At 58.2% G+C, this 27,806-nt stretch overlaps 7 protein-coding genes across 7 annotated transcripts; all 7 read right to left on the bottom strand.

Moving 5' to 3' along the window:
• Nucleotides 1–230: 230 nt before the first annotated feature.
• On the bottom strand, nt 231–4,859 carry LMJF_22_1590 (conserved hypothetical protein; the record flags this gene model as incomplete). The annotated part of the gene is made up of 1 exon (XM_001683258.1): nt 231–4,859. The coding sequence occupies one exon, from the start codon at nt 4,857–4,859 to the stop codon at nt 231–233; it is 4,629 nt and encodes a 1,542-aa protein (XP_001683310.1).
• A 1,001-nt stretch (nt 4,860–5,860) lies between these two features.
• Nucleotides 5,861–6,952, bottom strand: LMJF_22_1580 (putative exosome complex exonuclease RRP45; the record flags this gene model as incomplete). Its single annotated transcript, XM_001683257.1, has 1 exon — nt 5,861–6,952. The coding sequence occupies one exon, from the start codon at nt 6,950–6,952 to the stop codon at nt 5,861–5,863; it is 1,092 nt and encodes a 363-aa protein (XP_001683309.1).
• Nucleotides 6,953–7,731: 779 nt separating this feature from the next.
• On the bottom strand, nt 7,732–8,829 carry LMJF_22_1570 (conserved hypothetical protein; the record flags this gene model as incomplete). Its single annotated transcript, XM_001683256.1, has 1 exon — nt 7,732–8,829. One exon carries the CDS (start codon nt 8,827–8,829, stop codon nt 7,732–7,734), a length of 1,098 nt encoding a protein of 365 aa, XP_001683308.1.
• Nucleotides 8,830–18,117: 9,288 nt separating this feature from the next.
• Nucleotides 18,118–18,645, bottom strand: LMJF_22_1560 (putative 40S ribosomal protein L14; the record flags this gene model as incomplete). The annotated part of the gene is made up of 1 exon (XM_001683255.1): nt 18,118–18,645. The coding sequence occupies one exon, from the start codon at nt 18,643–18,645 to the stop codon at nt 18,118–18,120; it is 528 nt and encodes a 175-aa protein (XP_001683307.1).
• A 441-nt stretch (nt 18,646–19,086) lies between these two features.
• Nucleotides 19,087–20,937, bottom strand: LMJF_22_1550 (conserved hypothetical protein; the record flags this gene model as incomplete). The annotated part of the gene is made up of 1 exon (XM_001683254.1): nt 19,087–20,937. One exon carries the CDS (start codon nt 20,935–20,937, stop codon nt 19,087–19,089), a length of 1,851 nt encoding a protein of 616 aa, XP_001683306.1.
• Nucleotides 20,938–23,062: 2,125 nt separating this feature from the next.
• On the bottom strand, nt 23,063–25,951 carry LMJF_22_1540 (putative alanyl-tRNA synthetase; the record flags this gene model as incomplete). The annotated part of the gene is made up of 1 exon (XM_001683253.1): nt 23,063–25,951. The coding sequence occupies one exon, from the start codon at nt 25,949–25,951 to the stop codon at nt 23,063–23,065; it is 2,889 nt and encodes a 962-aa protein (XP_001683305.1).
• A 685-nt stretch (nt 25,952–26,636) lies between these two features.
• Nucleotides 26,637–27,371, bottom strand: LMJF_22_1530 (putative dephospho-CoA kinase; the record flags this gene model as incomplete). The annotated part of the gene is made up of 1 exon (XM_001683252.1): nt 26,637–27,371. One exon carries the CDS (start codon nt 27,369–27,371, stop codon nt 26,637–26,639), a length of 735 nt encoding a protein of 244 aa, XP_001683304.1.
• Nucleotides 27,372–27,806: the final 435 nt, after the last annotated feature.

Below are 27,806 nucleotides of genomic sequence, written 5' to 3'. Positions count from 1 at the left end.
TGCTCGTCACCCACAACGACATCAACGGCCAGCAACAACAAAGAGTTCGTGTGCAACGGGGGGACAAGGCTGAGGGAAGTGGATATGCGGTGAAAAGAAAGAAGAGGAAGGAGCACGGAGGAGAGAGCGCCTCTCACGTCGCACCAGAGAAAGATAGGTGGACCGCCCTCCTCTCTTCCATCATTCATGTTATCCCCTTTACCGGCACATCACAGAAGGTAACACATTCCTCAAGACAGGTTGAGTGCCTCCGCACAGTCGTCCACCGTGTACGCGCCGTTGTACTCCTCGGCCAGCAACGTCTGCACGACGTCATCGAGGGCGATGAACTTCCGGTGCGCGGCTGCCTCGTCACCTATCGACTCCCTCGTTGTGTTACCACTTCTGCTCCACCCATCGCGCACAACCTCACGCAGCATGAAGTACTCGTTCACGGCGTCCACAATGATGCAAGCCTGCTTCAACGCTCGCTGTATCCCCACTACCGGCTGCAGAGCGTGTGCGATGTGGAAAGGACGCAAGTGGTAGGTGTGCTGCAGACGTCCGGGAAAGGTTGGGTGCACAGTAGCGGAGAGATCGAGCGCGTAGGTGTCGGTGATGACCTGCTCCAGCCGCATCAGCGGATGCGCAATGCTGAAGGGCAGCTCGTACGCGCTGTACAGACTTCCATCGTGACACGGCAACAGCAGCAGACGCGCGGACCCGTCTTTGCGCTGACTCAGCGACTGCAGCGTGACGTGGCGGCCGTTGCACTGCAGCTGGAGGGGGAAGCGACGGTGGATCGCTTCAGCGCGGCGAATAAACCGCGCCTTCGTCGGCACTGACGGGAGACGCACCGCGTGAGTGAGAAAAGATTGCGGCCCGTCCGCGGAACCGATGTAGGCATCCTCGCGGTTGACATGGGGTGCCGTTCGCGGCTTTGTGGACGAGAAGGCAGCCACGAAGGAGGCGAACACTACCGACACGTCGCCCTCCAAGTCCGTCCGTACACACCGGTCGTACAGAGACGCCTGCGCAATGACACACGCGCCCAAGGATGGCTCACGAGCCTCAACGCGCATCTTCCACGACACCTTGCCGTACTCCTTCAACAACCTCGTCGCCGCCGCCGTGTAGGAGGGTGCAAGGGACTCGGTCGTGTCGTGCACAGGGTAAACCTGCAGGTAGACGTTCGTCTCGCCCAATGTGCACGCTGTCACCACCGGGTAGCACAGTACCACGGCGCTGACACACTCCGGGGCCGCCACGCAGTGCTGGAAGTACAGCGTGTGCCCCCGCAGGGCGAATAGGTGAATCCCGTAGTCGGCGGCGACTGTCACCAACACCTCCGACATCCCCAGCTCGCCGTGCTCGCCCGCGCGCGACGGCACAAGTTGCACGGACCCATCAATGGACACGTGCTCGTCTTGCGCGTCTGGCGGAGCTGGCACATCCTCAAGCGTCACACTAGAGACAACTCGCAGCGGGTTGCCGGTCACCACCTGCAGCTGCACCCCACCAGAGGATACATGAAGGGTGCACAAGAGAAACAACGGAGCAGCGTGTTGGCCAGCGGCGCGCGCCGAGGTTGGCACGGAGGCCATCCAGTGAGCTGTGCAGTCTTTCAGCACGACCGAGTCCAGCGTCATCAGTGTTGTCGTGCGCACAGTTGTGAGTCGCGTTGTGTGCTGAGCCTCAGCCCCCACCGTCACACACAACATCAAGTCTCCATTCGCGCCATCTGGCGAGCTCGCCACTTCGAGGAGCGTCTCACGCGCCTTCGCCTTCGTCTGTGACAGCCTGACTTGATGAGTGCATACGTAGCGAGTAGGCGCAGCAGACACCAGCGCATAGGCGCGGGTTCCAGGTGGCGTCGCGCCGGCAGCCCGCTGGTCGCGGCTGAAGACATGCCGGTCGAGGGCCAGCAGCGTCAGCTTGTCATGGTGTGCTACTAGGAGGTCGTACGCCAGGTTACCCGTGGCAGTGCCGCGTTCGAATAAAATCGCCTCGCGCCACGAAGACGCCCTCACCTGTACTGCATCGAGCGGCTCGAGGATGGCACGTACGGTGTACTCCAGTCGGGTGCTCCATGCCACGTCTGCCTCGCTGCTCTCGCGGTGTCGCCGCATCAGCGGCGGAGTTTGTGTGTCGGCCTCCTCGAGGGGGACAGAAAAGAAAAGCACGGCGCCATCTCGCGGCTGCAGCAGCGCCCCATCAAAGCCGTTCAGCGCATCACCGCCTGCGGCTCGCAGCAGCGGCACCGCTGCCGTTGCGGTAATCGAGACACCATTGCCGCCCCGCACGTTCTCTGCTGCAGCCCACGCGTGCAGCAGCGCCGGCATCCCTGCTGCCGCTACCGCCTCCGCCGCACATGTGTTGAGCGGCGCCGCCGTTAGAATAGACACCTCTCCACTGGCGTGAGTCGCCATCCAGCGAGTGTGCTCCCCGGCACGCGGCAGGGGCAGCAGTCGCTGCACCGGTGCGCCGGCGCCAAACGTCGGATGAACCGTGCACGCTGCCACGCACCGCCACGACGACTCAGGCGCGTACTGCAACTGCGCCATTGTCACCCCGCCCTCCCACCGTCCCATCACAACATGCATCGCCATATCCCCCTCGAGTGCCGTCACCGTGATACACGACCATGGCCCACAGGCCGCCTCCGCAATGCGAAGAATGCGAACGTCGGTCCCAGTCACAACTGCAAGGCGCTCGCACGCATCGTGCTTCGCAGCTGCGACGGCGCCAACGCACACGAGGCCGAGGATGGGCAACTCCGCGATGGCCGCGTGCGAGAAGACGCCTGGAAGCGTGTGCACAACACGCCCGACACACCAGCGTGTCGCCGTGCACTGCGCGAGTGTTGCGGCGCCGGCGCCAAACGCCAGCGTGGGCTCATCCATCGCGTAGGCCCACCCGTCCGCCGCAGTGGCACGCATGCCGCCCTCCTCCACGAGGAACAACTGCGAGGTGAACCTCGTGCTGGCCATGAGATACACACCAGGGGCGACGCCATCGCTGTCGCTGGCAGTGCTGCACCGCACACGTGCGGCGTGCAGGGCATCCGTCACCGCAGCGAGGGTGGCCGTCCCGCATACATGCAGCGGAACGCCGGGCTGAAGGTACCGCAGCACCCCCTTCGCAAAGCTTGCCACGAAGCCGTGCGGGGCTTCGCAGATGTCGGTCATGGGTCCATCGGCAGCCATGGCCGCCACCACTCGGCACTCCACGAGGTCGACTACGTACACGTCTTGAACCCCATCGGAGAAGATGGCATACCGTCCTGCACAGGGGTAAGCTGAAGTGTCAGCTCCAACGCTGCCGGGGCTGCTGAGGTGCGGGTCAGTGCCGATGAGGTCATCAGCTGGAAGCATGCGTCGGCAGTAGAAGGATGGAGGCAGCCCCGATACTGATACCCTGGGCCACCCTACCTTGGCCCTCTCTCCACCGGCGCTCCACCTGGAGCGCAGCGCCGACACGGAGAGCCGTGTCACGACGCCGCTGCTGAGAGCTACCCATACATCGTTGATAGCGTCACCGCTATGGGAACAAAGGAGCACCTGGCGCGGGTACGCCGCGTCGTGCACGAGCCCGTCGAGGACGAGGTGGTGTGCCGTCAGCGGAGTGTGGCGCCTCTGCAGGTGGTAGACCGCCGTATAAGAGTCGGTGCTCACCATCACGAGCAGCTGCCACTCTACCCCCCGCCGCCCGCTTCGCCGTGGCGCAACCACAGCGATAGCGCTCTTGTGCGGTGAGGCGTACCTGTCCTTGAGGGCGACAGTCCTGGAACCGAAGAGCGTCGGTGGTGCGTGGTGAACGGCGGTATTTCCCCCGGTGCCTCGCACGTTTGCGAAGCCTCCCAGTGGACTGCCGCAGTACTGCGCCGGTGATGGCATCAGCGGTGACGGGGCGGTGTGGGCCTCACGACGCAGCCACACATCGCTCACGCCGCAGTAGTCGTCCGTCGGGGACGAAGGTGACACCGAGGCATACCTCGCAGCGGCGCCTTGCGTCTCTGCGTCCTTGTGCAGGGCCAGCTCCCTCACCGAGTGGCTCGCAATGAGGTCCTCGTCAGGTATGCTGGCGAAGGGGGAGCATGACTGCCACAGTCGCTCAAGCCGCGCCTGATGGTCGGAGCTGCTCTCGCGTGGGCGTCGGGTGGCCACACTGCAGCTCTGGGTCGGGTAGTGGAACCCGGTGCCGGCGTAGGCACGCATGTAGTTGCCTGTATGCCAGCGGCAGGTGCGCAGCGTGTCCGCTGACAGGCGTCCCTTCTCACTTGGCGTGCAGGACGCCACCCACTTCATGCAGACAAGGAAGACGTGCTTCTCGGAGAAGCGGATGAAGACAGTGTCCATGCCCTCGTTGACGCCCATCTCCGGCGCCGGGAGAAGCTCGCCTGCGTCGGGGCACCACAGCCTCATGCGCCGCACCACGTACCAGTGATGTTCCTTGTTGTGCAACGGCGACGGCTGCCCATCTTCTCTGTATACACGGCATGCATCAGCCACACTTGCACGTTTGGCGGGAGGACTAGCAAGGTTGGCTTGGTAACGCACCAGTATGCACTCCTGGTCTCGCGTCCACACGATGAAGCACTGGTTCGCCAGCGCCAGCAACCCGGACACGCCACAGCCAACGTTGAAAACGTGGCCTCGTGGACAAAACTGCAGACTCAGTGCTGATGACAAGACGGATGAGTCGAGAACCGTGGCCGCGGAGGCGGGTGCGAGGTCAAACACATGGATCGACTCTGAAATAGCCGCCAGAACAACAGCTCTGTTGCCGCAGGGCGCTGGCGTCGCCGCATCCGACTCCAACCGCAAGACGCACAACGCTTTCACCGCGGTGGGTTCCACCAGTTTACGCACCGCCAGCATCGCCAAGGCGCCAGGAAGCGCGTGTCTGTGTGTGCGTGTGGCTGCGTGCGTCAAGTTATGAGGCCGCACGCCGTACAAGCCGGCAACGAGGGCAACGGAATTGAAAAGGCTGAATGAGCGAGCAAGCGACAAGACAGTGCACGGATGGAAGGCATGGAGAGAAAGAGATGTGTGTGTACACACACGCACACGCACGCAGTGCCGGGTGGAGAAGGGGGGTTGGTGTGCACAAGAAGACTTCTCACCACCACCAAGCAAGGAAAAACACGACAGTCGGTCGCGCGCGGCTACAATGAGAGCGCGTCCGTCCGTCGGTGTGTATCTGTGTGTGGGTATGTACACCCACGCTCCCGCAGTTGTAAGTGTGTGTGGAGGGGGGTGCGGAGCAGAGAAGGGCGGAGAGGCGAGTACCAGTCGTACCCGCTGTTCACACCACGGGAGGCGGCGGAGAGACATCGAGGAAGGCGTGCAAAGAAGGTAGAAGCAGGGTGGCGTCGTCAAGCACGCGGGAGAGGAAGCACAGAGCAGAGAGCAGGGCGGAAGGGAGAGAAGTGCCGCCCTCGTTACACACATATGAGCATACATATAGGGCGGTGCACATTTCCATGCACACCGACGCAAAGCCGCACGCATACACGCAGCAGCACCGGTGCTTCAAGAGTGCGTGAGGTGCGCGTGTGATATGGGATAGCATTGACCGAAGGGGGGGGGGGGGTTAACGCCTTGCGTTGCATCACAGTGAATACCCTCGGTTTCTTCGCTGTTTAGTGAAGTGGTACACGTTGCGCCTTACCCGTTTAGCGTAACACTGGACGAAAAGGAGAATAAGCGGCGAGGCGCCGAGGAGGGGAACAGTGAGAAGGACAGGGGCGTGTCACCGCCGTCTCACCTACACACACACACACACACACACCACCTCTCTCTGCAGGCGCACATTGGGCGCGCGCGTGCCTGGCTGAGTGGGTCGATAGCGAGAGCGGTACACCGCCCCTCACTCACGCTCATTTCTCTGTCTTGGCGCTCTTGCGTGCGTGCTCCCCCTCGTCCCCCGGGGTCGCAATAGCCTGGATGCCGTGACGCTGCTGTGCCCAGAGAAACTGGCTGCGCACCGCTTCCGTGCGCTTCGCATTGTGCGCCTCCATCGACTCCTTCATCTGCGACAGCAGCGCCTGCGTGAGCTTCGTGGCAATCTCCATGCATTGCTCCAGGTACGCGATTGACACATAGCAGCCATCTGCTTTCTCCAGCGAGCACACGTGACCCTCACCGTTCAGGGCCACCGACACCGTGCACGCGGCAGCGGTAGCCTCCTCTAACGACGGATCCACCACGACCTGCAGTGCGTCACTCGACCAGCCAAGCTCTTCCGCTTCACCGTCGCCCTCATCCGCGTTGGCGCCGGAGGAGGCACCGGCTCGAGGTGCATGTGCACTACGCAGCGTGGCCGCGCGCACCGCCAGCTGCACCTCCTGCGGATTGGCGCAGACAGCAAACGTGAAGGAGAGGGGGATGTGATGAAGCGGCAGCGGCACCGGGTCCCGTTCATGCGGGGGGTGTACAATCACGTCTTCGCCACGAATGGTGAGCTCGGGCCTGCGTACGTGCTGCAGGGCGGTCATCACGGCCCACTGCGCCACATCTTGCGCATTGCCATCATTGTTCACAATGATCACCTCTGCATCGATGCTCCACACGCGGCGGCCTGGGATGACGCAAAGGCTCTCCGTCTCCAGCACACTGCCGGAGAGCAGTCGCGTCAGGTACATGCTGATGCGCTTGATCTCCTTAGATTGGTCGAGAGGGTCGCGTTCGTTCAGCAGCTGGCGGGCATGCACCTCGAAGAAGCCGTGCTTTGGACGATACGGGGAGGGCTCTACAAGGTCGCAGCTGATGGTGGCCGTGGCGACGGTGTTGCCGCACTTGACCTGCACCACGTCACGGGAGAGCAGCGGGAAGTCTATCTCCACCACCCGCAGCTGATTCGCATCTCGTTGATCGGGACGGAGGCCTGCCTTCCACGCGGTCCGCGTGAACTCCAGATTGCGCTGCACAAGCGCGTCAGCCGGCACTGGTACTGCCGTGCGGTAAAGCATAGTAGCGGCTGCGAGCGGTGGGGTTGTGAGTGAGGTAAGTGTGTGCGTGTGTGTACCCTAGCTCGTACAAGAACAAGACGAGTGGCACCAAAGAGAGGAGCAATGTGTAAGAGAGACGTGGGAAGCACACGCAGCGATTCTGCCGCGGAGCACATGCAAAGAAAGGGAGGCGTAAGCTCGGTTTTCCACGCCGCAGGCGGGGCTGTTCGGCACCGGCTGTACGCCGCCACGATGGCGGCACAGGAGGTGGAGTGAGAAGAGATGGCGACGAACGCACATGCACGAAGTCGCGGTGCTTGTTTGAGGAGCCAAGCCTCTCCGCTCACATCTCTTTCACCATACACGCTCCTGCTAGCAGACGCGAACAACCACACACGGACGCATGCAGTGCGCCTCATACGGAAACACTCGAAAAGAGGGAAGGAAGCAGCGCACAGGCAACGCGTCATCTTTTCTGCTCATCACGTTGTGCGAAGAAAGGGACTTACACAAAGCCGTGTGTGGCCACCAGCGGGCTGTACGTCGAACCAGCGACTACGCCACGCACACTCGCCAAGCAGGCTGCGGCTTCACCGCGGCGCTCCGGCTGTGTTGCTACAAGCAACCTTCCCGGTACACTCACACAGAGATGCAAGGAGACACGGAAGAAAAACAGACAGTAAAGCCCAGCGCCACCGTGCCAGCGCAGACTTTTTCGATGCTTCGCAAGGTGCGCACCCTTCCTTTCGAGTGCGAAACACTATGGCCGCAGCACCAGCAGCAGCAGCAGTGACTCACCATCACAAGTCCAACGGATCATCGTTGTCATCCACAAAGGCGGCGACGGTGTAGTCGGTGTCCTCGTCTTCGTCAAACTGAAGCTGCATCGCCGCGGCAGCTGCCTTGGATGCACTTGGGCGTGTCGACAACGGATCTAAGCCGGTCGGCACGCCTAGTCTCTCAGCCTGCACCGTGGCGGTGGTGCCCGCACTCGACGGCGCCGCCCTGGAGCTATCACCCCCTGCTCCTCGCACGACCTCCTCACTGTTGATGCGGAAGTCGTGGTCTGCGTCGTAGACTGAGAGGTCAGGTACGCTCAGTGTCGCCAGTGTGGCTGACTTCCACGCGTCCGTCTCCGTCTCCTCCGCTTTGCTACCGTCGATCGATGCCGCCCCGGTGCGTGCGAGGAAAGACGCGTACTCGGCCTCGCTCAGCGCATCGGCGTCGTCGCCGTCGCCGTCGCCGGGAAGCGAGGCAAATGCAACGGCTTGTGAGGCTGCGAGACCGACCGGGTTCAGCGCTCGCCACGCAGCGTTGTCAGGCGATGACGTGGCACGGCGAGAGCTAGTCGCGTCGAAGGGGTTCCTCTTAGCTGCCGCCAGAAGCGGAAGGATGCCTTCCCCTATCACCATGCCGTCCGCCCCGAGTAGTCGCAGTGAGTTCTCGTCCTTCTCGAGGAGACGACGTTGCCTACCGTGATGTTTTTCTTCGATCGCCTCCCGCTCCTTTGCCACCTGCATCTTCTCCGGTTTTCGGGCGTGCTGGACGAGGCTGAAGTGCGACGCCATGAGCGTGCGCATAGCCAGCCGCACATCATTCTCCGTCAACCGATGCTCCTCCGCCGCGAACAGGTCAGCGGCGTTTTCGTCCTTGGAAGAAGCCGCGACCCCTGCCCTGCGACTGGGGCTAATCGACGTCGTGGGGGATCTCTTGCACTTGCGCTTGGCAGTCGAGGTCGACGCCGACGTACGGAAGGTGCGACTAGAAGCATGGCGCAGGTTGTGCAGCGTGCTCGAGCAGGTGAGCGAGAGCGACTGTCGGTGAAAGGGCGAGTGCGAAGTCATCCGCTGCGGGAAGGACCAAGTACAACCTACGAGCAGACGCAAGTCGATGCACATGCTCACACCGGTGCGCATACACACACGGCAGATGTTGTTCATAATAAGTGTTGCCTGTGGCTGTCGGCCCTCCACCTAAAAGCTGTCGAAGTTTGTGCGTTGAGCTGCACCGCAGCGTTTCTCCCTTCTTCGCCGCCGCCCACGGTGTGCTGCTGCGGTGGCAAAGACGTAGAGAGCCGGCGCGTGGGCGGGGGATGAGGAAAGAGCGACTGCCACGTGGCTCTGCGCGATCTGCTCTCAGATCAGAGGCGACAAGTTAAAAAGGGAGACTAACGATCGAAAACGCAGCCGACGATTCGACGCGCACAAGCACGCGTGTACATGTATGTGTTTGCACCGCAGCCTTCTGACAGCCTCAGCGCCCCTCCTCCTTTGAAACTGAGGGGAGACACGGTAGAGGATAAGCACGAGCGTGCGCGTGGGAGGAAGCGGGCAGCGCACCTACGCGTGTCTCGCATCGATGGGGCAGAGAGAGGGAAAAGGCGGACAAGGCCGCGCAAGACCGCGAGAGCGAGGAGAAAAGGGGGAAACGATAGCGATAGAGCAAAAAGACATGGGGAAATAGTGAGCGAGAGGCTTCACAGAACCCTGGCTTCGGTGTCTGCCGGTGAACAATCGTCGTTGACATCCTTGACCCCTTCCCGCATCGGGGGATACGCTCTCCCCCCCCCGATCCCTCCTCCCTTCCTCCAACATAGCTGAACTCGCAACCGAATCCCACCTCCTTGTCATATCGGTGCATGCGAAAGAAGTGGAGGGAGCAGGAACTGCGTGCTCAGCTGTGAAGAGGCAGAGCAGGGCGCGCTCGCGCCTCATAGTGCGGTGCTTGACTGGTGGTCAGTCCTTGGTATCCGAGCACCACGACAGCGGGGGCACTACTCGTTGTGTTCGCCTTCGTTCGGATGCAAGAGTGGTTTCTTATCATTTTTCCCGGGGCGGGTTGGGTACGCACGGGTCGCGCTGACACTTTGACACGCACATCAATGACACATACGCGTGAGCTGTCACACGCCGCCCCGACGCCACGCCATCCAGGATCGGACCACCGGCGTCAGTAGCCATGAATCGCTCTCACCCCCCACGTCGCAGGTGCCTGGCCCTTTCGCCACCAAAAAGTGGTTCGGCACCGGTAGGGGTGTGGGGCTGCTGGGCTCCCCCACGGGGCTGGTGCTGGGCCCTGTCATGCCACACACTGAAGTATTTCTCACCGTCATCAGGGCACAGAGTTGAAAAGAGAATGGAGAACAGATATGTGCACACACAAGTAAAATAGAAACGACGAAAAGTCCGAGACGGATCGGCACATGCATTTTCCGCCCTCCCCCTCCCCTCCCTTTTTTAGAGGGAGGCGTGGGGCTCAGTGAAGTGACGATCGCTTGTGCAGTCTCTTCCCTTGGCTTCCTGACGCTAACACACGAATTCGCCTTCGACGGAAGACACACACACAATACATGTCGTAGTCAAATGACCGAAACAAGAGAAAAAGGAAAAACCTCCCCCATGCCAATGTGCGTGCTTGCAGTTGGGTGGGCAGGGCCGCCTGCAATGCCTAATCCACGTACGCGTCTGTACAGGCGCCTTCGTGCGTGGCTGGCGTGCGGCTTCGGGGCTGTTGTTATTTTTGTTGTTGTTGTTTCTTTTTTTTTGGAGGGGGCGCTAGTTGGGCCCTGCGTCTGCCCTTTTTTTGTTGCCTGTACAGTGTGACGCACTCGATTCTCTTGTTTGATTTGATTTTTTTTTTCGTGCCCAACGCGGATGTTGTGTCCTCACCGACACCCGCTGCTGTTTAGCCGGATCGGCCGCTTCAACTTGGAGCACTCGCTCAAAGGAGCGAGCCTCTCAGGCGGAGGGAGGAGGAAAGAGAGGGAAGCGGTGGGTAGCGTGTCGACCATCGCCGAGACTCCCACTTCCATCACGGTCACCGCCCCCCCCCCGCAATGCCTTCACGACGTGCAGCACGAGCTCCACACACACGCAGAGCAGCAGCAGCAGCTAGCTACACGCCGTGGAGTGTGAAGGAAAAAGGCTGGTAGGGGAGTGACAACAGGAAATCAGTGAGGACGCCGCGCACAGGAGCAGTGCGTAGATCAGCAGAGAGAGAGGGGCAGCCAATGAAGGGCGTGGAAAAGTAAAACAGCAAAAGAAAAGAGCTCAAGCCCAGTTGCACACTCATGTGGCTTCCAAGTTAGCGGGAGGAAGGAGATGAAGGGGAGTGAAGCAAGCAGCGAGAGCGAAACACTGGCGCGGACTTTGAAAGGGAGAAAAAAAGGAAAAGATATATATATATATATATATATATATATATTGTTGTTCAGAACTCGAGATAATATTGAAGGCACGAGAAGGCGAGCGGGGGGAGGAAGCGAATCGAGATGCAGTGAGATGGAGTAGAGGGAATGGGGGCAAAAGAGACGGTGATGAAAAGATGAGCTGGGTGAAGCCCAGCAACAGTGGCTGGCGGTAGAAACCAACGCACCTTAACAGAGGCATACACGCAGGCGCACCAAAGCTCCCCCTTTCTCGACACCAGTGCGCACAAAAAAATCCATGTCACCAATGCCTCGCCGCGCCCCTGTCCCTCGGCCTTGAGATTGTCAAACAAAAGGTGCAGCTCTCGTCGCTCACAACTCTTCACTCCTTCTCTCCCTCGCTTCATCCACACTATCCCCTCTCCTTCGATCTCTGCGCCAGCTCCTTTACAGCTGAAACGGCGCGACATCTCCTGTGGAGGCTCATGTGGGGGTTGATCAGAGTTTCAGAAGAACTGTGAGAGCAAGTGAGAGCAAGTGAGAGCAAGACGGAGAGAGATGCGAAGGCAGGGAAGTGCCTACACACACGCACAGGCACCCACACATCCGGAGTCCGAGGACGCGAACAAACGAAAAAAAGAGCACACACACATACGCACACATATGCACAGCCGGAAAGCAAAGGCGAGAAAGAAAGAGAACAGAGGTGGTGGTGGTGGTGGTGGTGGAAGTATGTGCATAAAAAAGAGCAAAAGACGACTTAACGCACATGTCGATCAAGGGGCAAATACACATGAAGAAGGAGGGGGGATCAGAGAGCTTCCAGTAGAAAGGGTGGTGGACGTAGGCACCACAGTTCTGTCAGAGGCATGAAGAAGAGCCAGAAACGGAGGCACGGGAGTGTATGTCGAGTGTGCGCTCATGCCTGTGTGTGCGAATGCTCGAGTGACGACCAAGAAACCAGCTTTTTGTCAAGCGCGGAGGGGTAAGGTCACATGAGGGGTACAGATGAGTATACGCACACCAACGCAGGGATACCTAACGATGGTGAGCTCGAAACACAGGTGAGTGCAGAAAAGGGGGGGGCACGTGTGTAAAAAATATATACATTGGAAGCAGGAAGAGAGTGAGGGAGGGGGTGGTGCGCAAGAAGCTCACGAGTAGAGGAAGAGGCGCCTTTACAGGGCTGCAGTCAGCGAACTCAGACGACTCACAGGAAAGCAGGCCACGCTCACGCACTCGCCGATCCACAGCTGACGTGCACAGAAAGAAGGGAGGCGAGATCCGAAAGGGCGAAGCGGTGGAGAAAGAGAGAGAGAGAGAGAATGAAAAGACAAGTGAGAGAAGGTTAAAGAAGCACTAGTCACATGCTTGGTGAAAGGAAAAGGAGGGGAAGAAGGACACAATCGGAGCGAGAGAGAGAGAGAGAGAGGAGGATGAAACCATGGTAAAACACTCGAAAGGGAAAACACAAAGAAGGAAAAGGGGGTGTTGGTGGTCTTGACAGGGGAAGCTACACATAGGGGTTCGCGAAAGACAGAAAAGCACAGAGATACAAGGGAGAGAAACGCAACAAAAAAAAAAAACAAAGGAAAAACGCCAAAGCAGAAAGCAGGTCAAACAAAGCTGGAAAGACACCAACAAGGTGGGGTGTAGCCGGTGCACACACACACACACGCACACACGAGTTGAACCACATCGGCCCACCCCGAAGTCCTTTTACGGAGGTAAACAAATTTGCCAGGGAACGAACAACCGCAAGCACAAAAATCAATCCGAAGAAGTAACACGGAAGAAAATATAGAGGAACAGCATACACGCACACACATACGAAAACAACAAGCGCACATGTGTGGGTATGCAAGTACAGGGATCCTACACAAGAGAAGGGGGAGGTGATAGGAACTGGGGGAGAAGATGAGGGCAGAAGACGATCAAACAAACGGGAAAGCAAGAAAAAAAAGGTGAGCAGCTAGTGATGTCACAGGGGGAGGAGGAGGAGGAAGAGGGGGTATACAGCGCAGAAGAGGAAGACGTGAGGTAAGGGAAGGTGGATAGAGGAACATGAGAGACGGCGCCGCAAAAGTGAGCAACGTAAAAGTGGCCTGGGTTACCAACTGAGATAGGGGTGCACTCATTTCCGTTGCGGCATTGCTTCTGCGAGTCCCTCTATTTGTCTCTTCTAAAGGGGTTTTGAGAGCCCCTCGAGATAGAGAGAGAGAAGACATAGAAAGGAAGAAAGTGGGGGTGCGAAGGGCAGGACTACCCCTTGCTTGTCTTGACTTGCCTTTGTGTGTCCTTTGGTGGCCTTCCGACCTGGAGCACAAAAGTGAAAAGTGAACTAAAAGATGAAACATGGAGAACAGAAGCACACAAAAAGTAATTTACCAAACCGATTGTGAGCATGGTACGGGGTGTGCACGAGTACGCTGTTGCAGATGGAGGTGGAACATAGAGCAAGGCACTTACAGGCGCGCATATCTACATAGACGTACATACACGCGGGCGCACCTATTCTATAGGTGAAAGCTTGTGTGAGCATGGGTACGCTGGGAGTGTTAGCACCCATGGAGTTGCGCCGCGGACGCGACAACCTAGACGCAGGCTGATATCTCGCACAGGTGTAGAAAACGGAGAGATGCAGGAGAAAAAAGGAGCGCCCTAGAAAGAAGACCCGCAAGAGCGACACGAGCCCGTCATGGGTGAATGTGACTCTGCGAGACGGCGCTCCCACTTCTTTCACAGAAGCGTCAACGCAGCGCGGCAGTCCTCCACAGGAAGCTACATGAGGGAGCACGCACGTATGCAAGGGGGGAAGGCGTAGGATGCACACGTGCCTCGCCGAAGCCGGAAGCCCGGATGCGCAGAGGAAGAAAACGACGCAAGCTACACCATCTTTTACTGAGGCTCTGCATTTCTGACAGCCTTTGAAAACCTGCGCTGGCGTCGTGCTCCGTCTCTGTGAAAGCCTAGGACCGCCTGTGGGTCGATCACGTGACCACGGAGAGTGCCGCTGACTTGTGACATGCCCGCCACAGTGGTCTCAGCAGAAAAGATGCAGTCGCTAAAGGAGATGTTACAGAAGCTGTTGGTTGCTGCATCAACGGCAGTCCAAGACAACTCCTTGCTGACGGGGGTCTTGTGGCTGGCTCGCAGTGAAGGGCTCGCCGCCAAACTCGTTACGTCATCCTGAGAGCCGAAGAAGGCAAGCACATCCGCCTGCGATGCAGCCTCGCTCCACAGCGTCGCCGACGCGTCCGCATCTTTTGGCTTCAGTGACGTCTTCGTCTGCGAAACGTGGTGATTCTGTAGCCGATGCGCCGGCGGTGACCTCTGCCCATACCGAAGCAGCCGGTCAGCAAACACGCGGTTCACGCAAAACGGCGACGTGGTGATCTCCGTCCGCGGCTGCACATGTACATTCTGCGCTGGTGGATGGAGAACCGGATTCGTTGTCTCTACCACACTCGCCTCAAGCATACGCGTCGTCTCACTCGGGGTACTCGTTCGACGAGACATGTGCACGCAGGTGGTCGAACGCCTGAGTGTGCCCTGGGGAGACGGCATCAGACGCCTTGGAGGGGTGCAGGTGGCATCCACAGGCACCAGCATGCGCTGCGGCTCTGCCGTATCGGCCAGAGGCTTCTCTGCGAGCAGTTGAGGTGGACGCGAGAACCCCACAATTAGCTGCTCCACTGTGCGGTGTGTCTCAGAGGGCAGTGACTCTGGAAGTACTCTTTTCCGGGCAGCGCAGGGCATGGGGTACAGCCTAGTCATATTATAGTAGCTGCGTGCCGAGGTGACTTCATCGGACGCACCCCGCGGGTTTGCCGACTGCTCAAACGCGTTTGACGTCGCGCCAGTGAACAGGCCATGATCCTTCATTGTCAGTCTCCGACGCAGAGTACGGGGAGGGACGAAGAGACCGGCACACGAAAAAGACCGAAAAGGGAAAGCGGGCGGTGGCGCGGCTTCCAGGAGAGGCCAGCACAGCAAAAAAAAAAAAAACGCAGACAGCCAACCAATAACGATCAAACGGAGAACGCAGATGGCACCCGGCAAACCCGTCAAGGACACACCACGGGAGGCACACACACACACACACACACGTGCACCCACACAAGGATGAAGGCACACGCAAAGGAGGTGGAGGAGGGGGGGGGAGGGGGCAGAAAAAGGCGAGAAAACAGAAGAAGCGCCTGCACGAAAGAAACAGAGCGCGGTTAGGTGCGAGCTCCGGTCAAAGACGGAAGAAACCACAAAAGTCAGATAAGCCACAACAAGCGAAGATAAATTTGCGATGGAATTGAACAAAAATAAAAGGCAAGAGTCTCTCCCTCAGTGTTATTGCTTTCCGTCAGTGCGTGGGGTGCAGAAAGAGGAGAGGACAGGTGTGAGTCGCACCTGTTGGTTTGCCTGTGCTTTGCGCCTGACACCACCGTTTGCTTGTGTGCCAGATGGAGACTTGTGTCCGCCCTCTTCTCGCCTTTGGCCGTCTTCAACTCGTGCCCTGTCTCCGGTGTGAGTATGGAGAGTGCACAGAGAGATTGTCGTTGGACGAAGAGGAAGAGGGCGGTGGCGTGAAAGAGAAGTGGCCACGCACGCAACAACAAGCTCCGAAACTCGAATACAGCCAAAACAAAAAGCTAAAACAGAGCCGAAAGAGCGCAGAAAAAAAAATACGGGTACAAACACACGAAAGTGGAAGAGCAAGACAAATGCGAAACAAGGAAAAGCAAGAGGTGTGGAAGATGAGGCAAACAGGTTTGTATATCCTGCTTCGATTGCAGGGAAGATGACCCCTTCAGTTTTACAGGTAGTCCCTCGAACACCTGCGCGCCACTTGGGGAGGGAGTGCCTGCAAATGTCTGCACCGCTGCGATGCCTATACGTGACTGCGGACACGTGGGAGAAGTGGGTAATGACGCAGGTGCAACTCTCCTTACGCACTGACACTCGCAGAGAGGGGCTGCAGGGGGGACCAAAGGGGGGATGTGTGCAGCACCAAAGAAAAAAAGGTAGTGGCGGGGTAGAGGCGAAAAAAAAGGTGGCTGGGGCCTGCACGCGTGGTCACTGCACGAGGCACACACAAGAAACCAAAAGAACACCTCAAGCTCACGACGTGGATGAAAGTGTGAGTGCTGTGGAAAAGGGGGAGTGAGAGGTGGTGGAGCAGTGAGAAACAGCGTGGACAACGCAAGCCGCCTCAAAAGTTACAGCCGAGGAGCTTAGAAAATGCACGTGGGCTATGCGTCAGGACTCTACAGCACAGCGCACCCGCGTCCTTGAGCACACTCTGCTAATCCCCTCTCCTACTCTGCTTCTTTTGGTATTGGCCTGTACCCAGGCACTTGTTCAGCTCTGCGGGGCTGCCTCGTGCGCTTCGTGTGGGTGGCTCTGGGCCTTTCACTTCCTACTCGTTCAAAGTATCGAAGATGCGTAGACACAGACGCAGAAACGCACCCACACGTCACAGCCCCCTCCTTCCTCTTTCCCCAGCGAGCCCTATTCAGTCGGAACCCGTTTTCTTCTCTGGGCAGATTTGATCGTGAGATTAGGTTGCGGCACGCTATTCGAGCTTGCACACGTAGAAGCACGCACAGGTAGGGTAGAGCTAATGGACTGAGGTCTGGACGAAGGAAAACGAGAAAAACGCTTGAAAAACGGGAGTTGGACCAGGAGACACGGAAAGACAAGTCGGGAGTAGCGGCGGCTGAAGCGACAGGGTGGTGCGAAGGGGGAGGTTGTGGAACGACAAACAAACAGAATCGAGAGAGGGAGGGGCAAGAGGAAGCTCAAGGCAAAACGAAAAAAAAAGTACTTCAGGACCAATACAAAAGAAACACAAAGAGGAAAAGGAAGCACATCCATGAAACGAGAGAGCAGAAGAGATTCGCGTGTTGAGGAGGAGCGGAGAAGGCGAGAAAAAAAAGAGGGAAAGGGGAGGAGGGGAAAAGAGAGGGGACGAAAAGAACACCGGCGTAGCAAGAAAAACAAAACCACTGGAAAAACAAAAGAAAATGGAAAAGGGGGAAGGGGAGTTTCGTGTACGTTTGTTCGTTTGTGTGTGTGTGTGTGTGTTTGCATTCGTTTTCGTTGTTTGTTTGGCCGGTCCTCTCCCGCCTCTTGCCCCCCCACCACCACCACCACCACGAAAAAAAAGACGCTGATGCAGTTTCTCGCACACACACACACACACACGCGGCGGAGCGAGCAAAGGACGTCCGGACAACAACAAAACAAAAGGATAAGATGATGAAGAGAGGACACCGATGGCGGCACTTCTCCCTCTTTATGTGTGCTCACAAGCGCATAGACCCATTCTGTGCACAACTCTCGGTTCTTTGCGCCTCTACACAACCTGTATAAAAAGAGAGTAGCAAGGTGCAGAGAGAAAAAGAGAGGGCGTTCTGAGGGCTGCGGTCGACTTGTTCCTTGTTTCCCCTTTTCTTTCCTGCTTGCTTGCCTTTCCACTGGGTATACTGTGGACGTTGAGTGATGCGCGTGTGTATGTGTGTGTGTGTGTATGTGTATGTGTCCCGGTGGAGTAGCTGTGAAAGAAGGAGAGGCTACAGTCAGAGAAGACGGCGTAGAGTGATGAGGGAAACGAGAGAGTAGGTGGAGTGCACCGGTGCAGACTGAGAGAGAAACACAGGCACTAAACGAGCGGCAATCATCATGCAGACACATGCCTCCGCGGACGAGGAGAAAGCAGGGGTGCGCAACATCGTGGGTGGAAGGAGACACAAAGCTTTCCACAACCTGACGCGCTTTACGATCCCCTCTGCTTAGTCCGATGCCACCTGGATGGCTGCACTACGGCATCACAACATGACCAACACCGCCTAAACTATGCTCAGCAAGCACGGCCTTCGCATGCTGCCGGTGGCTCAGTCAGGGTTGCGGCGTCATTCCACGGTGCAGAATCTGTGCTCTCGGCCGTTCCAACAAAAACCGTCACCACGGCTGCTCCTTCAGAATTTCGTTCTTTTTTTTTTTCAAAGTAAAATCACGAAACAAGCGAAGTCAGGGTATGGCCTTACTTTTTCGCCTTGCGCGCAGCGATCGCCTTCTGCATGCGCCTCTTAGCGCCCTCGGTCGAGTCCATCTTTGCGGCCTTCTTCAGCATCTTCTTCAGCGCAACCTTGTGCCACGACACGGGCGTCTTCGCGTCCTTCTCGTCGAACACCTTGCGCGCCCAGTGCGCGCGAGAACGGCGCGCAACGCGCAGCTGGTAGCGCTCGAAGTCCGTCGACACAGCGCACGCCTTCTTCGCCTCCACGCGCGCAGCAGTGCGCGTCTTCGCGTACTTCTCCAGCGCCTTCGACGAGGCCAGCGCATCCTTCAGCGCCTTCGCGCTGCAGTTGCGGCTGACGCTCACGCAGTACTTCAGCGGCTCCACGTTCTTCAGGTTCTGCACGTGGCGCCACATCTTCGCGTCCTCCGGGTTCTCTACCAGCACGCGGTTCGCGTCAACAATGTCGACAATCACACCAACGCGATCCTGGCGGGGGCCGCGCAGGATGCGCACCAGGCGGCCCGCGCAGATGTAGTGGGACTTGACCATTATGCACAATGCGATACCCTACGCACAACAAGACAGCAACGGCGAGAGCGGGGCAGCGTATGCATCAGTGTGTGTGTTTGTGTGAGTGGGGAGGGGAAGCGCAGAGGGGGAGAGGGAAATAGAGCGAGGCGGGAGAGGGGTGACAGGGCGAGGCGGCAGAGCACTGGGCGAGTCGACGCAAAGGAGGCGGCAGCGAAGCATCAGCTGAAGCGCCTGCTGACGTCGACACGGAGAAGCAGGCACACTACCACATGCGCTGAGGTAGGGCTAGCACGGCGCACCGTTGCACAATGGCACCCATGGTGGAGAAACAAAGTAGAGCGAGGGAGAGAGTGGTGCTCATGATTGTCAAGGTGTCGCAGTGGAGTAACTCGGACAAACAAAACGAAGAGCGAGGAACAAAGCAATGCAACGTCACGGCGCAGCGGCACGCCTCCATTGTCAGCGCAGCTCCGAGAACATCACGTTGACGTCCTTCATTAACAGGGATGACGAGTTCAGCTGATCGTACAAGGAGTACGTCTCGTACACATAGAAAGCGACGCTCAGCGGGTTCTGTGTGTATAGGCGCTGCATGCTGGGGAGGGAGATGAGGCCGGCGCCGATCGGCGTCTCGTCCCCGTCGCGGGGCCGCACCTCGGTCAGATTGAGGCGAACAAATTGCCGCGACGTCGCTCCTGGCCACTTCCGCAGGACCAGCTGTTCCGCCCATCGCAGGCTGCCGCTGGCGCTATGGTAGCTGGGGAGAGTTTCACCATGCACAATCTGCCACCCGCGCTGATCCAGCAGCGTCACACTCACTTGGAAGGATGGAGACAGGCCGGTAGTGGCCTCGTACACCATGGGAAACCCGCGAATCAGCCCGAGAGCGATGGTGCACAAACACGTCTTCTGTGAGAGATTCAGCAGCGGCCCCCGCGACGGGAATGGGTTTCTGACGTGGCTGTCGCGCACAACGAAGGAGGCGTTCGTATCAAAGCCGAATGGAGATGTCAAGTCGCTGACAGCGCTGAGGTCCATACTTTCCGCTCTGCTCAGCGCGGAGGCACTGGTGCCTGACTTCTGCGACGACAGGCGATGCGGCGATTGCCGTTGCTGATGATGGTCAGTTCCGTAAAGCTTGCCCATTGTCACTGGCACGCCATTCGCTCGCACCAGCACATGCTCACCCTTGTCTTTGTCGAACGCCACGATCATGCCCTCTGTTTGGTTGATGGGGGCGCTGCGACTAATAAAGCGGTACACTGGAAGAACGGCATGGATGAGGGGTAGCTCCTGCGACGGCAGCATTTGTCGATTTGTGATACACGTGGTGTTCACCCAGTAGTGGAAGGGCAGGTCTGTGTTGCCTGGCGTCTGTGGGACCTGATTGTGAACCTTTATGAGAACCGGTGCCGACGGCTTCTGTGAGCCGTTCACCCTGAGTTGCATTTCCAGCGTCTTCATGCAGGCTCGGTTAGTAAGATTCCAGGTAGCACTGAAGTACACGCGCTGCTGCGGCCGCACTGTAATCACCTGCGACGGCTCCGTGGCAATGTAGCTGGCAGCCGAGTGCAACGGAACCAGCTGCATAGCCAGGGAGCTGAACTCTGTCATGTTCATCGCGCACAGCACGTTGGAGACAATATACTCACCCGTCCCCGTGAGAAAGAAAGACGGGTAGTAAAAGTCCGCAGTGGATACTCGCACGGTCCCGTAGTTGTACTCTAGCGGGGTGAAGTTGAGATCGGGTGGCTCGTGGAGCAGGCTGCTGCGGATCTCCACCTCTGCCACCGCATGCACTGTGAAGGCGTCAATCGAGGTGTGAGTCGGCAGCACATGAACGGTGAACTTGGTGTACTGGCGGCTCTCCGCCAGCATCGACTGCGCGTTGATTATACCAAGCCCCAGCACACTTTTCTTGCCATGCCGGAGCACGCCAACCTCGATCATCAGCACAGGATCATCATCCAGCGGCACATATATAATATTGCCCTCTCGCCATTCAATCCCGCTCCACGACTGCTGCTGCGACTGCTGTGGATTACCAAACACCAGCTTCTTCGACAGGGTGCTGCCATGTTCCTTGAATTTGTTACTAACGGACACGAAGAGGGGTTTGCCGCCACCCCACTGCTGCTTCGCCCGCGAAGACCACTGCGAGCTGTCTTCGGCTGTGTCAACCAGAACGAGACGCCACACCAGAAGCTTGAACGTCTCCTCCACAGCGTCGGCGGTGTGTGGGGCAACCGTGGCATCGAGGGTGCCGGACGACGCAGCGGCGGCCCTCGAGGAAGATGCGGATACAGACATAGCACCGCGAGGGCAATCTACTTGCGCGACTAAGGTGTGGGGCTTCTGTCCTACTGCGCAGTCCTCCCCAACGGATGAGCCGAGGGAGTTCGGAAAAGGAGCGACAGTGTGCTATCGAAGCGTTTGATTGTACGCGTGGGTGGGTCGTGCTGTGGGGCCCAACAGCTAACACTCCAAAGAAGGCAACTGTGGCTCGTTGCCTGAAATCTCAGCAGGGTGATTACGTAAGTGTACACCTTTTCGTGCTCGTGTGTGCACACGTCTGCGCGTTAGAGCAGCATATACACTGTCAAGACGGCAACTCCCCCTCCCCCCCCCCTTTCGTCTCTCTGCCGCTCTCTATACTGCTTCGTGCTCTGCCTCTGTAGAAGATACGAGACATCCGGCACCACACACGCTAATAAGTGGTGCGCGGGTTGGCGATACGCACGCGCAAGTTTCGCCTAAGACGGGGAGACACACACGATACCTGTCAGTGCCCCGGAGCGCTTTTTTTTTTTTTTGGGGGGGGGGGGGGGGGGTGGAGAGACACAGAGGGAGAAAAGGAGAACAGAACGAGACGGCGCACAGAAAGGCTTGACGGGAAAGAGGGAAGAGACGAGGAGAGCCGGCAACGCTGTTGAGCACAACAAGCAAAAATAAACGGAGAAAATGGAGACAACGTGCGATGAGGCACGGCGTGTGATAATGATGTGTGTGTGTGTGTGTGTGTGTGTGTGCTTGTTTAAAGCTACACCCTCTGCGGAGGTGGGCGTTGGTAATGGTGATGACAGAAGTGGGTCGACTCCTTATTCACGGAATCGAGGGTGAAGAGGCACCGGTACCGCTGTTGACTGGAAAGATAAGCGTCGCACCACTTCGCCTCGCTTCCCCGTCAACACAGTGAGGGAGCGGAAAACACAGGAGGCAAAGAGAAGTGCCGCAATGCCAAAGTGAGGTACCCGGTAACACGGCGCCGGCGTTCCATCAGGAGGGGGGGGAGGCAAAAGAGAGGGCGGTACGAAGAGAAGATGAAAGGACTTGGCGGGTGGCGAGACGCATGCGAGGTGACGAGTCGTGCTGAAAAGACACCTCGGCTGGGCGCATCGCTCGTATTGATCCACGCAGCACATCGCAAAAAAAACGGCCATAAACAGTCTGCGGGGCTCCACCGCTACGGTGCCACACAAAGAAAGCATACGACGCGTAGGAGGATAGGGATGCAACGTAATGTGATCCAGGCATCATACCACGAGCCTGTGAATCACGGCACATGACACCGCGCCAGCCGGAGAGAGAGGGAGGAGGGAAGGCCCTGAGTTGGAGACAACAAATGCAGCTTGGCAATGGGCGCACAGCCGCATCGTACCTCCCCACCCCTCTGGTGAAGCCTCGAAAGTGTGCACGCTTGACACTGCACCGCCTGTGTGTGTGCGTGTGTGTGTGTGTGTGTGTGTGCGTGTGTGTGCGTGTGTGTTCGCTCCTCTCTGTTTGCGTTCCTCTGGAATGGCACTCCTTACGGAATTCCCCGCCTCAAAATTAGTCCGCCGCAGACGCGCACATGTATAGACGCCCTCTCTTACATACACATACACGTGCACACGCAGGAACACACCACGCACGTGGTTCTCCGTTTGCTTGCGACTGTATGGGTGTGGGTGCCTCACGCCCTCGCCCCTCTTCAATTCGATCATTTGGATAGAGAACGTTCATCAGAGATTTGGGAGCAAGAAAAGGTATTCAGATGGAGAAACGGGTAGATCGAGAACAACAACAGCAACGGTACAAAAAACAAAGAGAGTGTGTGCTTAGGCGCCCAAGCCAAACAGCTGATGTGCTCCCCTCCCGACTCGGCTCGCGTCCCTTGATGCATTCGATGGAAGAGAGACCCCGAAAAGGAAAATGGGTGCGCGTGTGTATGTGTGTGTGTGTGTGCGCGCGCGGACAATGTAAAGGAGCGCGCATGCATGTCTCCTGTCTCGCGCCCGCACATCATTATATTATGGGGAGAGAACGCTCAAAGCAGGCATGAGCACACGCACAGCCAGGGTGCCTCTCCTCACCAGCGCACTAGCGTCGGGGACCGTCGCTGCGCCAAGAGCGGCGTGAGCACTTATCTATCAGCACGGAAAGCATCCATGTCGCTCTACAGAGACGCCTTCATCCTCTCTGCTTCTTCCATGGCCTTCGCCACAGCCGCAGCGACGTCCTTGGCGGGGAGACCGGACTGAGCGGCGTTGGGCTTACCGCCACCCTTGCCAATGGAAGACTTGGCCCACGCGACAGCGCTCATCTTCTTCTCCACAAAAGCGGCCGGCATGGACACAATCGCGAGCGCCTTCTCGTTGTCGCTGCCGATGAGGAAGACGCCGACCGGTCCGCTCACGGTGCTGGAGAAGCCGTCGGAAAACGCCTGCAGTGCCTCGCGCTCCGCACCGAATTCGGTCATCTGGTGAACGAGGAATGGCGCGGCAGCAGCGTCGTACGACGCGCCGAGGCACTTGCCTGCCTCTGCGGCTTTATCCCGTGCCTCCGCAGCCTGCGACTTGAGGGTCGCGTTCATCCGCTTGATGGCCGCGTCGATGTTTTCGCGCATCTCGTTCTTGAGCACCAGCGGAATGCAGCTGTCACCTACATTCTTGTTCAGCACTGAAAGCGCCTTGACGCTGGTCGCCGTCGCCTCCTTTTTCATCAGCTCATCGTATTGTCTCTTCAGCTCAGCACCAGCCTTGATGACCTTGTCAGCCTCCAACCTGGTGGCCACGACCACGCGGCGCACGCCCTTCATGAGGGCCTCCTCTGAGATTATTACCGCCTTTTCGGCCTCCTTGAGGTTTTTCAGGTGCGTGCCGCCGCAGAACTCGACGGCGTAATCGCGCCACTCCTCTTTCTCGGGGTTCGCCAGCATTTCGTTGATTGGGGTGCCGATGGAGATGACGCTGACGGGGTCGGGGTACTTCTCGCCAAACATCTGGCGAAGACCGTTGATCTTGCTAGCAGCCTCCAGGGGCACCTCCTCACGGTAGACGAGCAGGCCCGCCTGAATCTTCTCGTTCAGTAGCTGCTCCACGCGCACAAGGTCCTCGTTCGACAGCTTTGTGTTATAGCTGAAATCGAAGCGGAGCATCTCGTCCGTCACGAGGGAGCCCTTCTGCTGCACCTCTGTGAAGTTATCCGGCTTCTCCCCCAGCACACGGCGCAGTACCCAGTTCAGCTGGTGGGTCGTGGTATGGTTTGCCGCGATCGGCAGGCGGCGCTCGTAGTCCACCTGCAGCTGCACCACCGCAGACGAGGGGATCGGGGAGGCAGAGTACTTGCTGAGGTTGCCCACGTGCACCACGTAGCCGGCCACGTTGTACGCCTTCTTCACCTCGAACACACTGTCGCTAGCCGCGACCAGGCGGCCGGTGTCGTACACCTGGCCGCCAGACTCGGCGTAAAAGTTCGTGGTGCTCAGGATGATACCGACCCCCTCGGCTCCAAGGTCGTTGCCAGGCTCCAGAAGAGAGATGAACTTGCTGTTCTTCTTGTCGAAGATAGCGAGTACGTCGCCGGTGTAGTCCTCCCAGACATACTTCGCAGCGTCATTGGTCTGCGGTATACCGCGCGTCTTGAGCTCCTCGAGCTGGTATGCGTCAATGAAGGTCTTGGTGGCCGCCACACGGCCTGCGCTAACCTTGCTCTCCTTCATCTCCGTGTTGAAGCCCTCCAAGTCCACTGTCATGCCGTCCTTCTCAGCCAGCAGGCACGTCAGATCCACCGGGAACCCGTACCGGTCATGAAGCACAAAAGCCTCGGAGCCGCTAATGACCTTCGAGCTGTTTGCTCGACACTCATTCACGGCGTGGTTAAAATGCTTCAGCCCCATCTCCCATGTCTTGGCAAACGACTGCTCCTCGTCGGCCAGCACCGCCTTGATGCGCTGGATATTGCGGGGTTCCTTCAGGTGCGGGAAGAATGGGCCCAACGAGGTGCACACACTGTCGACCAGCTGCGTGAAGAAGCCAGGCTTGGCACCGAGGAACTGCACACCGTAGCGCACAGCGCGGCGGATAATTCGACGCAGCACGAAGCCGCGGCCGACGGAGTCGGGCATGACGCCGTCGCCCACGGCCGACGTCAGGCACCGAATGTGATCGGCGACAACGCGGTAGGCCACCAAGGCATCGCTGTCGGGGTCGTTGCGGATCTCGGCGTACGACTTGGGGTAGCCGGTCGCAGTCTGGATGGCCTCAAAGAGAGGAATCCACGCATCTGTGTCGTAGTTGGACTTAACACCCTGCAGAATAGAAGTGAGGCGCTCTAGACCCATGCCGGTGTCTATGTGCTTCTGCGGCAGTGGGGTGAGGAAGCCACCGGCGCGACGCTCGAACTGCATAAACACCAGATTCCATATCTCCACCACCATCGGATCGTCCTTGTTGACGAGGCTAGCAGCGTTGCGCCTACCGATACGGTCAAAGTGAACCTCCGAGCACGGACCGCACGGGCCAGTGTCACCCATCTCCCAAAAGTTGTCCTTGGCGTTGCCGGGGACGATCTGGCTCTCTGGGAGAAGCTGGCCCCACAGCTCCTTCGCCTCCAGATCCGGATCCAGCCCGTTACTTTCGTCCCCCTCAAAGTAGGTCACGTAGAGCTGATCCTTGGGCAGCTTGTACACCTCTGTCAGCAGCTCCCAGGCCCACTGGATGGCCTCCTTCTTGAAGTAGTCGCCAAAGGACCATGATCCTAGCATCTCGAAAAAGGTGTGGTGGTACGTGTCGCGACCGACATCCTCCAAGTCGTTGTGCTTGCCACCAGCGCGAATGCACATCTGCGAGTTGGCAGCGCGCTTCAGACGGCCAAAGTCGGTGTTGGGGTCAGCGGTCCCCAAAAAGAGCGCCTTGAACTGATTCATGCCCGCATTGATGAACAGCAGGGTCGGGTCATCGTGAGGGCAGACGGGGCTGCTGGGCACAAATGTGTGACCCTGCTTCTTGAAGTAGTCGACGAACTCCTGGCGAACCCGACTCACAGGCCACTCCGTGAACGACATCCCGCGGCGCAGCAACGGAGAGAATCGCTTCAGTTTCACGGAAGAGGATGAGGGGAGAAAAAGGAAAGAGATTCGTTTTCACTGTGAAAGCCTATAGAGAGACTCCTATGTGTTGATGGTGACGGCTTCGGTGAAGGGGTGATCGATGGGAGGGTGTTATGGTGGCGTAGAGAGCACAGATGTAGAGAGAAACACATATATCCACACACACACACACAAACACAAGCCTCAGCGTAGAAAAAGAAAAGCGAGAATGACTGAGCTAAGAGCGAGGAAAAGACGTCCACATACATCTTTTCATGCGCCGCCTAACGACTGCAACAAGGTAGCATCTGTGTTATCCATCGTTCTCTGCGTGACATCGACTGCACCAAGAGCCGCGCGCGCATTAAGGACACGTACGTGACACATAGCTAGCTTAGCGTCGCGAATCATGGCTGCGACAAGACTGAGTCTTGTCCTTGCTAAGCAATTAAAAAGAGGTACGTTGTAGTTGCGAGTCGATGTTTGTTTTCCCTCATGAATGTGAAAGAGAGTGCCCAGTATGCACAGTGCAGAGACTGCTCTCCTAACCCCGCCCAAAGGGGGGGTCAGAATCGTCTCCTCGATGACAGCTGAAACGCCTCGCCCTACACGGAGGGTAGGTACCTCCACGCAAGCATGATAATGAAGCAAGCACAACCCCTCACGCTAGCAGTAGTTGGTAACCAACGTAGCCCACGGCGGCCGCCACACCAACCGCGGCAGTAGCCACGGTGCCAAACATGTACGTGAGCCGCTTGTTGGACTGCCGCGACATCCACGCAACGCACGCGCACAGAACTCCGCGAAGCGCGTCCAGGTCGTCTGCGTAGTCGTTCTCAATAATGTAGTCGGCAAGCCGGCGCTTTGCCTCGAGAGACATCTGGCTACCGATACGCTGCAGCGCCTCCTCTTTCGAGAAACCGTCTCGGCCACGCAGTCGCTCAATCTGACGCTGCTCGGAGCAACTCACCACGACGGAGGCGCTGACAAAGTACGTGAACGTTTTGGTTTCGAACAACGTAGGCGCGTCCAATACCACGATGGATGGCGACGAGGCGGCGCCACTGCGCCAAAGGTCAAGCCACCACGCGGCGGCGATGCGCTTCAGAATGGCCTTGAAGATCGCGGGGTTCATTATTTCTCCTAGCGCCCGTCGAGCTTGTGCATCACTGAAGACGATCTTGCCTAATTCTGCGCGGTTCAGCTCCCCAGTCTCTGGATGCACACAGAGGGGCCACCGCGCTGCAATTCGTCGAGTGCACGCAGAATTCGGGGCCTGAAGCTCACGCACGACAAGGTCGGCATCGATAACTTCGATGTGAAACTCGTCTCGCAGTATACGCGAGACAGATGACTTGCCGCAGGCAATTCCGCCCGTGAGACCGATAAGAATCATTTTTCCTCTGCCACTTCCTTTTCAGACACAACGAGAGAGTGTGTATGCGTGCATATGTGCACCTGTGACTCTCCCCAAGAAGCAGTGGAAGTACTACCCCTCCACGCGGAGACGACTGTGCGATGCGAAAGAAGATGAGCAAGGAGGAGAGAGAGAGCGAGAGGGTCGTTGAAGAAGTCATACACCAATGACCGTCAAACTTGCTGCGGTTTGCATCATGCTGTCAAGAGTGCAGCGTGGGCACAAAGACTCCACAGGCAAAAGTCGAGGCGGCGACACACGACGGCGCTCGTAGGCGTTCCATCGCTCCACATCGACAGCTCCCGCGTGCGTGCCTGGGGAATCGAATAAGTGCCACCGACTCACCGCGGCACATGCGAGCAGTCACATATGCCGCAAACAACTTCCACATACACCCACCCTCGTGGACTCTGA

Source organism: Leishmania major, chromosome 22 (genome assembly GCF_000002725.2).
Source record: "Leishmania major strain Friedlin complete genome, chromosome 22".
Lineage (NCBI taxonomy): Eukaryota > Euglenozoa > Kinetoplastea > Trypanosomatida > Trypanosomatidae > Leishmania > Leishmania major.
The sequence above is the reverse complement of the archived record's forward strand: the minus strand, read 5'-3'. Positions and strand labels throughout refer to the sequence as shown.